Raw genomic sequence first — 17,014 nt, 5'->3', positions numbered from 1 at the left:
AACAAGGCAGACTCAACAGAATTGCTGCCTGAAAAAAACATTTCATCAAGCATTTGAGAAAGTGTTAGAACTGTTATCTTATAAAGCCTGTTCTACAACTCAAAGTGTGACTTATTCACAATAACTGTTCCCCAGAGTTCCAAATTATTATGGTTTTATTATGTTTGAATTGTACTAGGACTCAAAAAAAGATTAAGTATTAAAAAGAGATCAGACAATAAAAGTGATTGATTTAAAATAAATAGATAAAAGCTACACATTCACTTCATGTGTAGTGTGAATATTTTGTTTAGACCTCATTAAGATTATTTGCCAAATTAATACTTCTGATAATCTGATTAGAGTATTCTTGTTACCTTCTGAAAAATTCATTTTTCCTGCGCTCTGGTTTTAGGGCAAGGCTTTGTCGAGTCTCATGAGGTTTGTTAGTCCTGTGCAAGGGTGCTCTGGTAGCTTTACTACCATGTTGTTAAAACTGGTACTGCTCTGATCACTACTGAAACATAACCACAGATTAAAGTGATTTCCAACAACACTTGTTTGGTCTTTGTCAACATGTATTTATGATGCTTTAAATTGCCTCATTTTGGATCTCTCAGGATTTAGTTGAATTGTTGCCTCAAGTTGTGCTTTTTTCCCTTCAGGTTAAAATTCTCTGTCATCAGTTGCTGGTCCAGGTGTGCGACCTGCTCAGGCTAAAGGACTGCCACCTGTTTGGACTCAGTGTCATACAGAGTAAGTCTCTAGTTCCACCTCTTGTAAAGTTAGCCAAATATCTCTGATGTTATTGCATTTCATAGCCATAACTAAAATGAGGCTTATTCTTATAAAATTGTGATAGTGGAAATACCCATAAACTGATCACCATTTTTAGTCTGGTATTCATTTTTAAATCTCAGCTACTGTGAATTTTTTTTTTTTACAGCATTTTAGCTCAGATGTGTATTATACGTGAACTCAAAAATTGGTTTCTTTTTCTGAATCTGCATTTTATGAATTTGCTTTTTCATGTTTTGCCTAAGCAAGCTTGGACTTTGCTTCTTTGTACTCACAGAACAGCTGGAGCTGGTTGTTTTTGTGATTTGTCTTATAATTTTCAATGTACAAAAGAAATTGAAACTTAATAAAACTGACTTTTCTCTTTTTGGTTTCTCTTGCTATTGACAATAGCATATAACAAAGTAATGTATTAATTTACTCTTATTTTTGTTTTTCCTCTCCTCTGACAGACAGTCTGACCAGAAATATGAGATCGCTTTCTTTTGTATATCTTGTGTGGAAAAGATTTTCAAGTGAAGGGCACTATATAAGCTGTCTTTCCCCTAACACTTCAGTTAGAGTTAAGTTCATAGGACTTAGCTGTAGCCATTCCTTATAAGCTTTCTTCTTTCAAATTATATTTTAAAAATTCCTCTAATTAATTTAGTCTTCTAGCTGTCCAATCCTTTATATATCTTTACTCAGTTAATCAATAAGACTTTTCAAACATTTAATTATTAATTAATTTAATTAATTAATAAAATAGAATTTAATTAATTAATAAAATTATTATACATTTTTTTTGCATGGGCAGACACAGGGAATCGAACCCAGGTCTTTGGCCTGGCAGGTGAGAACTCTGCCTGCTGAGCCACGGTGGCCTGCCCCATTTAATTATATTTTATACCTGGATATGGATTGTTCCCTACTACTGGAATTAGTTTCAGTTTAAAGGCTTGAGAAATTTTGAGAATCTTATCAGTACCATAAAATGCTTGGGAAGTGTTTTCTGATCAGCTGATAAAACTGAGAGGTGAACTGTTTCCTGTTGCCTTTTTAAGGAGACGCAGGACAGCATGGAACAGGAGACACACCAGGGCCCTGTCCGTCACCTCTGTGCGCTGTAGTTTCTTCCTCTACAGCAATAAAAACACAGACGCTGAGCTCCATCCTGTGTCAGTACGTCCCTCAGTGACTCTTTCAAGGAAGGGTCTAGGAGTAGAAAGATGCCCTGCAGATTCTAAGTAGCTTTCATTTTTACTATTCTATACTCAAAGTTATTCCTGCTGCAGTTACAGCCGCCTGCTGGTCCTCGTTCAACAGCTCAGTCTCAGAAAGTCAGCTTACCAGTGTCACAGGTTTCAAAGGAAGAGCTTTTAGGTATTGTTTTGAAAAGGGACATTGTAGTCTGGTAGGAGAATATTGGAGAAGGAATCAGGTGACCTGATTCTAATTCTGGTTCGACCACTCACCAGCTGTGTGACTCTGGACACATCGCTCGACTTCTCTCAACTTCACTTTTCTCATACATCAAATTGAAATCACTGCTCCACTCACTTTGCACAATTGATGTGTGCTTGAGAGTTCTTAAAAGTATAAAGTTCTGGTCAGACTGTTGGGGGGTAAGGACACGGTAGTTTAAAAGCATGCATGTGCTGTTGTGCGGAGCAGTCTCACTTCTGTTCTCTGTGTGGCCTCATCAGACTAGAGCCCAGACATACTACAGGTCAGAGTCAACAGGAAGGTTGTCTGGTCCTGTCCATTGCATGATTAATCACTGAAGTATGTGAGATGAGATACAGTTTTAGTTGACCCGATAAATGGATTTAAATAGGATTCCCTTTTTTTACTCTGAGCCCTCCTCCTTATCCCTTTCATTTAAATTGGTTGACATAATATGCCATTTGTAACCAAAGAGTAGTTTTACCCTTCCAGTTCTCTTATGTCACTTTTTCCTTCAAACCCCAGGATTCAGTTAGGCATTGACAGCATCGTCACGTGTGTCATCTCTGGAGTGGTCAATGGATAGACGTCCCTTCTAGAGCGACCACGTTCCTGGGAGTGGTCAGAGGATGGACTTCCCTTCTAGAGCGACCACGTTCCTGGGAGTGGTCAGAGGATGGACTTCCCTTCTAGAGTGAGCACGTTCCTGGGAGTGGTCAGAGGATGGACTTCCCTTCTAGAGCAACCACGTTCCTGGGAGTGGTCAGAGGAAGGACATCCCTTCTAGAGTGAGCATGTTCCTGGGAGTGGTCAGAGGATGGACATCCCTTCTAGAGCAACCACGTTCCTGGGAGTGGTCAGAGGATGGACTTCCCTTCTAGAGCAACCACGTTCCTGGGAGTGGTCAGAGGATGGACGTCCCTTCTAGAGTGAGCACGTTCCTGGGAGTGGTCAGAGGAAGGACGTCCCTTCTAGAGCGACCATGTTCCTGGGAGTGGTCAGAGGATGGACTTCCCTTCTAGAGTAACCACGTTCCTGGGAGTGGTCAGAGGAAGGATGTCCCTTCTAGAGCGACCACGTTCCTGGGAGTGGTCAGAGGAAGGACATCCCTTCTAGAGTGAGCATGTTCCTGGGAGCGGTCAGAGGATGGACGTCCCTTCTAGAGTGAGCACGTTCCTGGGAGCGGTCAGAGGATGGACATCCCTTCTAGAGCGACCACGTTCCTGGGAGTGGTCAGAGGATGGACGTCCCTTCTAGAGTGAGCACGTTCCTGGGAGCGGTCAGAGGATGGACGTCCCTTCTAGAGTGACCACATTCCTAGGAGCGGTCAGAGGATGGAAATCCCTTCTAGAGCGACCACGTTCCTGGGAGTGGTCAGAGGATGGACTTCCCTTCTAGAGTGAGCACGTTCCTGGGAGTGGTCAGAGGATGGACGTCCCTTCTAGAGTGAGCACGTTCCTGGGAGTGGTCAGAGGATGGACATCCCTTCTAGAGCGACCATGTTCCTGGGAGCGGTCAGAGGATGGGTGTCCCTTCTAGAGTGACCACATTCCTAGGAGCGGTCAGAGGATGGACTTCCCTTCTAGAGTGAGCACGTTCCTGGGAGTGGTCAGAGGATGGACTTCCCTTCTAGAGTAACCACGTTCCTGGGAGTGGTCAGAGGATGGATGTCCCTTCTAGAGCGACCATGTTCCTGGGAGCAGTCAGAGGATGGACATCCCTTCTAGAGTGAGCACGTTCCTGGGAGCAGTCAGAGGATGGACGTCCCTTCTAGAGTGACCACATTCCTAGGAGCGGTCAGAGGATGGACATCCCTTCTAGAGTGACCACGTTCCTGGGAGTGGTCAGAGGATGGACTTCCCTTCTAGAGTGAGCACGTTCCTGGGAGTGGTCAGAGGATGGACGTCCCTTCTAGAGCGACCATGTTCCTGGGAGTGGTCAGAGGATGGACATCCCTTCTAGAGCGACCACGTTCCTGGGAGTGGTCAGAGGATGGACTTCCCTTCTAGAGCGACCATGTTCCTGGGAGTGGTCAGAGGAAGGACGTCCCTTCTAGAGCGACCATGTTCCTGGGAGTGGTCAGAGGAAGGATGTCCCTTCTAGAGTGAGCACGTTCCTGGGAGCAGTCAGAGGATGGACGTCCCTTCTAGAGTGACCACATTCCTAGGAGCGGTCAGAGGATGGACATCCCTTCTAGAGCGACCACGTTCCTGGGAGTGGTCAGAGGATGGACGTCCCTTCTAGAGCGACCACGTTCCTGGGAGTGGTCAGAGGAAGGACGTCCCTTCTAGAGCGACCATGTTCCTGGGAGTGGTCAGAGGAAGGATGTCCCTTCTAGAGTGAGCACGTTCCTGGGAGCAGTCAGAGGATGGGTGTCCCTTCTAGAGTGAGCACGTTCCTGGGAGCGGTCAGAGGATGGACATCCCTTCTAGAGTGACCACATTCCTAGGAGCGGTCAGAGGAAGGACGTCCCTTCTAGAGTGACCACATTCCTAGGAGCGGTCAGAGGATGGACATCCCTTCTAGAGCGACCACGTTCCTGGGAGTGGTCAGAGGAAGGACGTCCCTTCTAGAGTGACCACATTCCTAGGAGCGGTCAGAGGAAGGACGTCCCTTCTAGAGTGACCACATTCCTAGGAGCGGTCAGAGGATGGACATCCCTTCTAGAGTGCATATGTTCTTAGGCAGATCTTTCCATGGGGACAGAGGATGTCCCCTTAGGAATGGTTATGGAATTCAAGAAAAAGGAATACCATTTAAAAAAAAAGATTTAGAACAGTTTGTAAGGTACAATTGCTGAAACTATCTCTTGTGAAATATATCTCTTGTTAAAAAAGTTTCTCTTTAGTAAATCTGAAAATATTTTTACCAGCTTGTTTTTATGTGGGTTTTAGCAGTCTCTTGTTTTCTACTCACCTTATGAACATCATTTCCTTCAAGGAATATTTCAGTGCATTCTTCGTGCTTGTTTTTCATAAGAGTCTTCTCTTCCCACAAGATGGATCCCAAGACAGTGCAGTCAATGGTTTATCCCTCTATCATGCTGTGTTCTGGTGTGGAGAACACAAAGAAGGAATGGTTTGAAAGACCTCATCTTCAGTAGGGTAGGGCTTCTAGAAATGGTGCTTTCTGTCTTTCTTACGTAGCAGTTAGTTGTTGTTTCTGCCCTTTTTCATTATTCTGTAGCAATGAACAGTTTTCTGTGACCTGTATACAGAAGCACGTTTTTCACTTAAGGATTGTCTGCAGTGTTGGAAATTAAACGATAAGTTATAATGATCCCAGAAACTAAGAAAAAACAAGCAATACAACAATCTTCTAAACATTAGACACGTATGTTTTTTAAACAGAATGTATTCTGCATTGCAAAAGCTAAGTAATTCCTGAGGAACCTCATCTAACCCTCAGGGCTTCTTATCTTTTAGTATCTTGCTGCATTTCCTTGGTAGTATGTGAATTCAGAAAGCATTCACAAGTTTTGAGGCTGTTTTTTCATATATTCTTTTCTTTTAAAACTCTGTCTTATCATGTTGCCTGCTTTTTTTATTTACAGATAATGAACATGTGTATATGGAGTTGTCACAAAAGCTATATAAATATTGTCCAAAAGAATGGAAAAAAGAGGCCAGCAAGGTACGACAATACGAAGTCACTTGGGTGAGATTACATTTATGAGCAAAATTATTTTGATATTTAAAAATGTCTATTTACCTGCCATATATTAGAAAAGTCTTAAAATTACTTTATGCAATGAAGAATGGGAAAGGAAATGAATCATAAGTTCTCAAATGTCAAATTAATCAAGTATTTAATAGCTAATAGCATTTACAATAGATTTCAGATATCTGCTAAAATAATGTTGGATAATACATTTAGTAATCTTGGGATAACACTCTAAAGTGAAAAGTGAAGGTGACTGGAAAAAGTATTTGTTCCTTTGCTGTGGCTGTGTCATTTGTCAAAATTAGTGTTTAGAAGTTATTACTAATTTTTTAATCTACTTTTACTGTGCTTGCATCTAGTACTTTATTGCATTGGTACTTTCATTAAGTAAACATCAATTCCATTTATATTTAGGGGAGTATTCTTGGGGAATTTACTTAATTTTTCCAGAAACACCCAAGTAAATAGGGAAATAAAACTAGTGTCTCACTCTGCATCCTCCAATTCGTATTTAAGAATTCCTGGAATAAAGCTAGAAAGCGACTTCAAAGCTAACTACAGAGTAAGGAACATGAATGACTGAATAAACAAACAGCATATTAGAATCTGGTATGTGGAATGTCAGAGGAACAAGAGAAGGTTTGTCAGAAGGAACAAATGGTCACCGCAGGGAACACAGCACAGAGGAGCTGGCGCTCAGCTAGAAATTTCCCCTGGCACTTATTTTTACCTTTCCTTATGTTGTCGTTGGCATTACAGTGTCAGGTAGGAACGATGCCCCGTTTGCTTCATGGCTTCCTGTGTTTTAGGAACCTGCTATCCATAATGGGCAAGTGTCTGCTGTGGGACTGTGCTGATTAGAAGTGGATAACTTTTCAGTGTTTAAACAGTATTTTACAAATAATGGCATTTTGGTGGCTTTTGAAACACATTTTTGAAGTAACTAAAAGCAGCCTGATTTGTATGTCTTTGTTCTAGGGTATTGACCAGTTTGGACCTCCCATGATCATCCACTTCCGGGTCCAGTATTACGTGGAAAACGGCAGGTTGATCAGGTATGAGGAAGGGAAAATAGAAACCTTTTCTCCCATAGCACTTACCTTCTTGAAACATATCCAATAAATTACTTATAGTTATTGTTTCCAACTGCTAGAATATAAGTTGCATATCCTTATATAATATATAAGAGCAGAGATTTAGAAAAAAAGTATTTTTGCACACTGATACAGCCTCAGTCCCTGAAACAGAGGTACACTAGGCATTCAATAAATATTTGTCGATTGAATGAATAAGTGAATGAATGATGATGTTAGACTGTCGATGAAAATGTTGCAGTGTCACCCGCTCACATTTTCTATACTCTTTCAATGACAAATCAGTCACCAAGAGGTACTTACTTCAAGAGGAACTAGGCTTTGGAGAGGCTGATCGGAGGATCGTCTTCTCTTCTGTGGTGGGCGTGAGGCCAGGGCAGGGGCGTTCTCCTGTGATGTGCGTGCTGTTTGTACAGCTATTTGCATGGCCTGGTTTTGGCTTCCCGTTTGGGGTCTGTCCTTGGCATGAGCTGTAAAGCTGACATGAAGCTAGTGGAGCTGTCCCCTGAGAGTCCCTGATGTGGTTCGACAGTGGCAGGTGATTCTTACTCTGAGGTGGGTGCGTGAGCAGTAATGTATTCATGATACACATTTAGAATTCACATTTGATCATTTGTATGGGAGGGTTCAGGGCTGGAAAAACTTTCCGAGGTGATTTTTATTGGCTGATCAAAAATACTAGAAATATGAATTCTGTGTTTATTTTTAAACTTTGAGAAACTCCAGGTAAAAAAGAGAAAGAGATACATTATACCATAAGTTACGATTAAATTAGCTCTTGATATTTTTTATCATTGCCAGAGACAATTAAAAAGTAAAAATTATTCAGTAAATTTTTTTAACTGAGAAACTTCATCAGTTAGTCTGTTTATATAAATTTCCCTCCCAGTCTATCTAATAAGTGTGGAATGCATTGGAAAGTAGGAAAATATATTATTTAGCCACTAATTAACCCCCTGGGGCTAATATGTGTTTAATTTATCCCTGTACGTCTGCTGTTTTCCCTAGAGATGACACTGTTCATTATAAAAAGAAGTGCTCTGAGAAGTATTCTAACCCCAGGGGAAACAATTACATAAATTCTTTATTTTAAGCCTCTCATGCTTAAACATCGTTTTGGTTAAAATATAAGCCATGTGTTAATCGTCAGTTAATGAGCTATGAACTTAGGTAAACACTCAACCTAAAATAATAGGGAGACAAATCAGCTCATTAAAATAACACACACACACAAACTATGTATATATTTTTTTCCTTGCATTTTTTAATACAAAAGTGTCCTGGTTCCTTGAGAATTTTTCTGTGTTTTACTTACTTATTTTCAACTTTGGATTTTTTTTCACAGTCAACACATCTTAATATATTGGGGACTGACAGCCGCATCGCGTGGGCTCGAGGCCCAGCACCCCCAGTGTCTGAAAAGTTGTGTAGAGTCTTTTTTCAGAGTGTCAGGATGCTCCCTCGCCGCTCTTGATTGGCAGATACTGCCCTCCTGCTACTTTTACATTCTGTAGGCGCAATCTTATAGATTTAGCAAAGGCTGGTCTGAAAATTCATAGGGGTCCATCCTTCACATTCATTTTCTCTAGGGAATCACATGAGACAGCCTTTTCTTGTATCTGCCAGAGTCCACCGGAATGACTTTTTTATAGCAGTTCTATACCCAAAAGAGTGTTGTGTTTTCTGCCCGCCAGAGACAGGGGTGTCGTGGTTTACACAGGTGCCCTGCAGTGTTGGGGTAGCTGCCGCCACGGCTTCGTGGGTTTCTTCATGTGTCATCTGCAGCTACTGCAGATCCCCACCTAAACTCTTAGGCCGACCTGCCATCTGTCAGACCACACTGGGGAAGTTGTGATGCCGAAGGGGTAGCTGTGTCTGTTTGTGACCCCGGTGGGTCACAGTGAGTGTGCTGTAGGGGGGGTGTTGTGATGGACACGGCGTGTGCCTAAAGGCATGCCCATAACAATAACATCCACTTTAAAAACAGAGATTTGAAGAAAACTTTCAGTTCATTCATTGTCAGTTCATTCGTTCTATATAAAAACAATGTTTCTAGCTAAGCACATATTTTCTAGAAGCACATATAAACAAACATTTTTCAAAGGGCCTAGTGTTTGTATAGTGCTCAGCTGAAAAAACTAAGCAAAACAAAAAATAACAAAATATCAGAGCCAGGACTGACCCTCTGATTTGTGCTTATTTACGCCTGTGTGCAGCAGCCTTGTAGCGGAGCTATTTCAGTGCAGCCAGCGCCTGCGCTTCTAGTGCTGGGTAAATGAAGCACTTACATTTGGAATGGAGTGGTTCAGGCCTTTCTCCTGTGTGCAATTCAAGTAGTATGAGCCTTGGGAGATGGTGGTTTTGCAGTCTGGGTGTTTGGACTTCTGACCGCCTGTGGCCTCAGGGCTGCGGCTCGGGTGTGAGCCGAGGGGCCGAAGCAGGGGCTTCTGTTCGCAGAGGGCAGGATTCGGGGACTCTGCATGCCGCTCGCTGTTCCATCTGAATGTGAGTTCTCTTCTTTTATTTTCCCAGTGACAGAGCAGCGAGATACTACTATTACTGGCACCTGAGGAAGCAAGTGCTTCATTCTCAGTGTGTGCTCCGCGAGGAAGCGTACTTCGTGCTGGCCGCCTGTGCCCTGCAGGCTGACCTGGGGAACTTCAAAAGGAACAAGCACTACGGAAAATACTTTGAGCCAGAGGCTTACTTTCCATCTTGGGTAGGCGCTGTTTTCAGATTCTGCAGTTTGTTTTTCCTAGCACATTTCTAGTTTATTGTGCCACTTGCTACCCATGCTGCTTCAAGAAATGGGAATCCAGACGTTTTGTGGCCAGTAAAACCTTTCGCGGATGCCCAAATACAAATTTAACTCTTGAGAGCCCGGTGTCCCCAATGTCTTGTTGTGTTTGGTTGGCTTATAGTAAATGGGGAAGGTTACGCTCTGTCCTAAATATGACGGAATTTGGCATTTGTCAGCCTTCTTTTGGCACGTACATGAGCTTGACCTTCGTATCTACCACTGTTGGATACGCCATTTCCCCCTCAAAGGGAGAAGAAACATAACTCCGAAAGGTGAGCTCATGTGTGCTTTTCCTGTGCTGAGAAAACAAACCTAAGAGAGAGCCCTTTTCCTGACTGCCCCCTCCCCCCGAGCGGAGCCGCCCCCTTCCTTCAGAACCACACTAGGGCATTGGCTGTGGATGGTCTTTCCGCAGACACCCAGCCTGGCTGGGCACGTGCTCACCACCTCACCTGAGCCTCGGACAAGGGCACCTGCCTTTCCGTGTCCTGACCTTCCTGATTCCTCCTGCTTTCTGCTGCATTTTCTTCTCCCTCTTCAACCTTTCCCTCAAACTGACTCGTCTTCAGTCAGAACATACGAAATGTCATCCGTTCAGTTTGCACCCACTTTTCCTTAGGAGGGAAGGGAGGGAGGTTGGGGGAAAGAAGGCGCTGCGGCTCTTGGTCCCTTCTCAGCAACACCTCAAGGAAGTGGTGCGCTTTTCATTCTGCTTCCCGCAGAGATTTCCTCACCTGCCTCCATCTGCCTTCTCCCTACTGCTCGCCGGGATGCACTCCCGGAAGTCGTCAGTGCGCTTGGGAGCACCAAATCCAACGGACATTTGTCACTTCTTTTCCTGAATGTCTCTGCTCCATCTGACACTTAACCATTCAGCTCTGGGATATTGCATCCAAATTAATGCTTTTCCCGACCGCCTGCTCCTGGCAGCTTCCAGCACTGTCTCCGCATGTCCCTGGGACAGCTGGCTGGCGCGCACCATCACCTCAGGCGCGTGACGTCCCCAATGAAATTCATCTTCTTCCCGCTTTGCTCCTAGCCCTACCTGTGCGTTTCCAGGCTCAGCGAGAGGCACCACCACCCAGCCTCCCGGAAACGGGAGAGGCGGACGTTTCTCTCTCACCGCCCGTGGCCCAGCTTCAAAAGTAAAATTGCGTTGGGTTAATGGTGTGGCTGCATCCGCGCGCGGCCTGCGCCTCCCGCCCCGTGAGCAGCAGCCCCTGCCTCCGCCTCTGCCCCGCACATATTAGCCCCTGCCTCCGCCTCCTGCCCCAGTGCATAGCAGCCCCTGCTTCGCCTCTGCCCCGCGCGCAGCAGCCCCTGCCTCTACCTTCGCCCCGTCCTTCTCTTCTGCTTTAAACCCTCCTCTGTGTGGGGCGCCTGGAGGCTCAGGTGTGGCCCCCCCAGACTCTCTTTTTCTCATGGTCCTGCCCCTTGAATTTCTAGCAGCGAGTGGCCCCCATTAGTTTGTGGCTCACACCTCCCTTGGCGCTTTGCCGTCCTGGACCTTTCTTTCCCCGAAGCCCTTCACCTTTGCACGCGCCCGGCGCCGGCTCCCCCTCGGCATTCAGCTTGGGTGCTGCCCGCTGTGGCCCGCCTGGCGCACGCCCTCGGGTCTCCCGTCCTGCGCAGAGCAGTCCTGGGGTTCGACACCCACTCGCAGCTGCTCTGCTGTGACCTGCCCCCCTAAGCTACTCAAGGACAGGCCTCGCTTTCCCCTTCCTACCTCTTCAGGACCCCCGCCAGGGTGCTCAGAAAGATACTGTCGACTGACTTATAGGCCGACTAGGGAGAACACAGCCAAGGGGTCGAGCCTTTCCAGAACTCACCTGACTGCTGCGCCCCGGCTGCCAGGTCGCCCGCGGCGCGGTCGGGGGCAGATCCCCCGGCCGGAGTGCAGTGGCAGCCAGCGTCCCCAGGCCTGACCTCCGCTCCTGCAGGGCCAGCGTCATTGACTTCACAGCCTTACAAATGTGGTTTTTTGTTCTTTGACCTGAAAAACGTTGATAGGTACAGATTAGATAATCTCCAAGTAAAAGAACTCCGTAGAGAAAAATCTGCAACTTATTTTCAGCCAAATTTGACAATTAGTCAGTAATTCATCATGTTTAATTATGTATAAAATATTCTATAGGAAAATATAAAATTTAATATCCTTAGTGATGTATTTTAAATTTTTAAATTCTCTAGTATTTTCTTTCTCATCATTTTAGGCTCTCCTTTTTTGTTCAGTGTGTATATGATTCTTTCCATGTTCATAATCCTCATGAAATTAGCAAGGACTTTAGTAATCAACACTTTTTTAGCCTGTACCACCTGCATACTAAATCTTCTCAGATCAGTAGAAATCTGAGCCGCAGGGAATCTCGATGAGTGCTTGCATGAAATTGTTTTCTCAGAAGTACTGAAGTAGAGCATTCATATCAGTTTCTCATGCAAGAACTAAAAATATTGTAGAAACTTCCTCCCAGCCCGGCCTTCTCTGGATTGGTATTTCGAGCCTCCCGCCTTGTGGCTGTAATCTTAGAAGACTTCAGTGGCGCTAGACCTGAAGATGTTCTGACAGTAGCTATAGTTCGTGATATCAATAATTTTTCAGATAGAAGCGATGAGTGTGCACACAGTTACGCAAGTGAGTGTGGGTTTTTTACCTTGGCTATTTAAAGCCAAGATAACATATTTTTCCCATTTCTTGTGGTTTCTTCTTAGAAATGCAGCACTACACCTAAATTGACTTTGTGCCTTCTAGCATTACCAGATTCAGCCGAATAACCTAACAGGTGAAAACAGAATAATAGCGGGAATTTTCTAATGGAAAGTAACCAGCTCTTTTGAGGACTCTTTGGGGTTCTCTTTCCCTGTCTTTCGTCGTGTTGCAGGTGAGCTCCCCCCTCCAGCAGTGGTCACTGCACCCCCGTGTGTGTTCCACAGGTGGTCTCCAGGAGGGGGAGGGACTACATCCTGAAGCACGTCCCAAACATGCACAAGGATCAGTTTGCACTGACCGCGTCCGAGGCGCACCTCAAGTACATCAGAGAGGCCGTGGGGCTGGACGATGTCGCCGTCCACTGCTACAGACTGTACAAGGTAGGCAGCTCGCCCTGCCGCGGCACCTGGGGAAAACATACCTTCCCAGCAGGAGCTTTTTAACAAGCTCTAGAAGCGCTTCCCTGGCGTTGCTGTTGACTGTCCTCGGCAGGCTTGGAGGCAGCAGTGCCTTGCCTCGGCCTGGAAGCAGCTGGGTTATTGGTTCCCACCACGAGGCAGCACCTGGTCTCACCCGGGGACCCTGGCTTCCCAGCGAGTATGGAGTAGATACTCCTCCCTGCCCCCAAACTCTGCTTTTCTCCTCTGGGGAGTAACATCTAAAGCTTCTCTAATAAGCGGTTTTTGTAGTAACACTATACCTGCGTGGAGTCGCTTAAGAACAAGAAGTCAGCACGTGCTCTTGTTTGGGGAGTACCATGTTTATTGACGCACTGTATTTCTAAATCCTCACTGCTCGGTCAGATAGAAACTCTGATCTCCCTGCACAGACCGGGAGAGTGAGGCTGAGGAAGGTGAATGATTCTCCGGAGACCGCAAAACCAGGCTTCACGTCATACGCCTGGCAGCAAAGCCTGTGCACCAAGCCCTCCACACGCACGGCTGCCCCCACCCTCATGCTTTGCTGCCCTCTGGGCACCTCTGTCGTCGGGCCTCATCACCCGTCCTGGCTGGAGGTCACACACCCGGAAAACATGGGCTGGGCCCTGCAGAGAACCCCTCCGATTCCATTTTCCATCTTCGCTTCCCTCTTCTCTCCCGCCCCACCCACCAGCGCTGCGTCCCTGGCGGGAACGAATTCCCATTTAGGACCAGGTTGTGCCTGTGCACCATTTGGGAAGAAGGGGTGCAGAGCCTCCACTGCCGGGCTTCATCCCGCTTCACCTCTGGCTGTGGGACCCTGGGCAACGTACTTACGTGCCTCAGTTTCCCTGTCGTTAAATGAGGGCAGTGACATGCCGGCACTCTTAGGATTGTTGGAGACTAAAGGAGCTAGTGGATGGAAAAATGGGTAAAGTGGTGCCCAGCAGCACAGTGTGTTGCTGCGTCACCACCATCGGCATTGTGATGCCTCGCTCGTGTCCACCGCTCCCTTGGGGTAAGCGTAGTATCGCTCAACAACGGAGCCTGGGGTTAGTATCGCCAGACTGCGGCGCCTGTGGGAAAGTTAGTATAACTAGATATGGAGCCTGTGGTAGAGTTGCTGTAACTGCCTACCCAGTTCAGAGAACATAATAAAGGACCTAAGAATGGTTTCTCTCTCTCTTCCATGCTCAAAGGATGTGTTGCTCATGCCTTTTCATCCTTAAAAATGTAGTTGAGTCCTTTAAGATCTCTTGGGATAAATTCCAAAAGGACCGATTTTATTTGTCTTAAGAGGTTTTGTTCATCGTTCCATAATATACTCCAGTATATGCTCTGTGCATATTTTGAGAAAATGCAGATAAATGCATATTTGACAATCAGTTTCTGTTTTAAATATATTAAGGTTTATGAATGCTGTACTGGAAAGAGCATGGCTTTTAAATATCAGTGAGAAATGCAATCACCCATTATAGCCGGGATCCTAGGCAATGCTGGGCTGTCTATTAAGTGGGAATGTTACATCACAGGATTGGGAGGATTCAGTGACAGAATGATCTGAAATAAGAAGGCTCGATACCTGGCATATTACTAAGTGCTCAGTAAATATTAATTACTTCTTGCCTTATTTGCTAGAGAAACGTGCTATTTTAAAGAATCCTATTGAGAACCCTTTAGAGAAGTAGTTGTCTCCAATGCATCTTTTGTACAAAAGTTGATTCTTCCAGTTTGCTGGTTTTACTTCTCAATAGCATAGAAAATGACTCATCTGTTTAAAGCAATTAAAATGAAACTGAATGAAGTGGGGAGATAGGTATTGTTACCTCATGGACAAGGTTTTCTTTCTTTGAAGAAATCAGGTGGCAGTCTTGAAAACTGCTTCATTTAGGGTTTGCTTCTCAAATGGAAAGAACATGGAAGACAGAAACATTCTGAAAAACAGAGTGCGCTCTGAGCCCCACCCCCAGCCCCAGGAAATGCACAACCAGCATTTTTATGAGCCCAGTCTTATTTCAGGAAGCAGTCAGAGCTGTCCTGAATGGGAAATCGGCCCAAACTCATATGGTGATAGATTGGTTTCTCCTATTAAACCTATACCATATATGCTTTTCTTGATATAAAAATATATTAGTTGGAGAAACCAGCCCAAATAGTGAAAGTAGGCTATGTTTTCTCTTTACTATTCCAAGTAAGAGTGCATTCTCTGAAATCATTTCTTCCCATGTCCATGGGAAAACTGGCACTAAATGTAAAAAAGATCTGTACATATTCATTTATTATTTTATTGAAAAATCTTACAATGAAAAATGTTTAGTTGCTAAGTAATTTTATTTATCTTTTCTTCTGAACTTCATATCTGTATATATACTTACTAAAGATGGGTAATTTGAAAAGACATGTCAAATTTCAGCATATATTTATAATTTTTTTCCTGGTGCACTCTGTTGTCTATTTTTTAGTTTGTGATTTAACTTTTAGAATGTATATCATATTGGCAAGTGATAATGGAACGTCTTAAAAATAACTCACTCTCCATGCCAAGTAAATATAAAGGTTTTTACAACCTTATTCCATCCTCATAAGAAAGCATTCGGTGTTTATTCATTTGCCTCTAATTTTGGCTTCAGAGCTGGGAGATTTGCCTAACTTTAAGCATGTAAAGTCTAGTTTATTTCGAAATATAACCATGGCATTCAAGATTCTAATTTCTGAGATAAGATAATGTATTCGATAGAGGGAAAAGAAATCAAATGATGCAAGAGCAGTACAATTTTTTTAGTGTTGTTTACTGGAATTCTTAATAGCAAGTATTTAGAATGTTGTGAAATATGTAGTATGTATAGTATTGTAAAAATATTAACATGAAATATGAGGAATTTTCAAAGTATGTTTAATAATTATAGTAACTATTGATTTAATATATGTGCATGACTTTCTTAGATCTTGTAGAAAACTAGGGATAAGAGAAGGTGTGAACAAAGTTACTTTAAGTAAGACACTTTCTAATCCTGAAATTTCTGTTTCTTTGGCATTGAATTGTGGAAGAAAAATATGCTTTTTTGTATCATTTTTTTCCTACAGGATAAAAGGGAAATTGAAGCTTCTCTGACCCTAGGATTGACTATGCGGGGAATACAGATTTTTCAGGTGGGTCAATGGAAAATAAGCGTCTAATGGTACAGACTGTGTCTCACTGACGGTCCCGGCACACCTGTGTCTCACTGATGGTCCCGGCACACCTGTGTCTCACTGGTGGTCCTGGCACACCTGTGTCTCACTGGTGGTCCCGGCACACCTGTGTCTCACCGATGGTCCCGGCACACCTGTGTCTCACCGGTGGTCCCGGCACACCTGTGTCTTACTGATGGTCCCGGCACTCCTGTGTCTTACTGATGGTCCCGGCACACCTGTGTCTTACCGATGGTCCTGACACTCCTGTGTCTTGCTGATGGTCCCGGCACACCTGTGTCTCACTGATGGTCCCGGCACACCTGTGTCTCACCGATGGTCCCGGCACACCTGTGTCTTACTGACGGTCCCAGCACACCTGTGTCTTATTGGTGGTCCCGGCACACCTGTGTCTCACTGATGGTCCCGGCACTCCTGTGTCTTACTGATGGTCCCGGCACACCTGTGTCTCACCAGTGGTCCTGGCACTCCTGTGTCTTGCTGACGGTCCCGGCACACCTGTGTCTTACTGACGGTCCCAGCACTCCTGTGTCTTACCGACGGTCCCGGCACTCCTGTGTCTTACTGACGGTCCCAGCACATCTGTGTCTTACCGATGGTCCCGGCACTCCTGTGTCTTACTGACGGTCCCGGCACACCTGTGTCTTACCGACGGTCCCGGCACTCCTGTGTCTTACCGACGGTCCCGGCACTCCTGTGTCTTACCGACGGTCCCGGCACTCCTGTGTCTTACCGACGGTCCCGGCACTCCTGTGTCTTACCGATGGTCCCGGCACATCTGTGTCTCACCGACGGTCCCGGCACACCTGTGTCTCACCGGTGGTCCCGGCACACCTGTGTCTCACCGGTGGTCCCGGCACACCTGTGTCTCACCGGTGGTCCCGGCACACCTGTGTCTCACCGGTGGTCCCGGCACTCCTGTGTCTCACCGGTGGTC

General features: G+C 45.2%; 1 protein-coding gene across 9 annotated transcripts in view; it reads left to right on the top strand.

Annotated features, from left to right (window-relative positions):
• FRMD6 (FERM domain containing 6) overlaps window positions 1–17,014 on the top strand; it is a 254,619-nt gene that overhangs the window by 217,889 nt on the left and 19,716 nt on the right. For 7 of the 9 annotated variants that reach the window (XM_077126768.1, XM_077126767.1, XM_077126769.1 and 4 more), the window contains 6 exons: window positions 645–735; window positions 5,756–5,859; window positions 6,844–6,920; window positions 9,492–9,678; window positions 12,691–12,846; window positions 15,970–16,035. In XM_077126768.1, the coding sequence (XP_076982883.1) occupies window positions 645–735; window positions 5,756–5,859; window positions 6,844–6,920; window positions 9,492–9,678; window positions 12,691–12,846; window positions 15,970–16,035 (681 nt within the window). The other 2 variants (XM_077126770.1, XM_077126771.1) reach the window with 2 other exon arrangements.

Source organism: Tamandua tetradactyla, chromosome 14 (genome assembly GCF_023851605.1).
Source record: "Tamandua tetradactyla isolate mTamTet1 chromosome 14, mTamTet1.pri, whole genome shotgun sequence".
NCBI lineage: Eukaryota > Metazoa > Chordata > Mammalia > Pilosa > Myrmecophagidae > Tamandua > Tamandua tetradactyla.
Note: the sequence above shows the minus strand (reverse complement) of the source record. Positions and strands in the feature narration are given on the sequence as shown.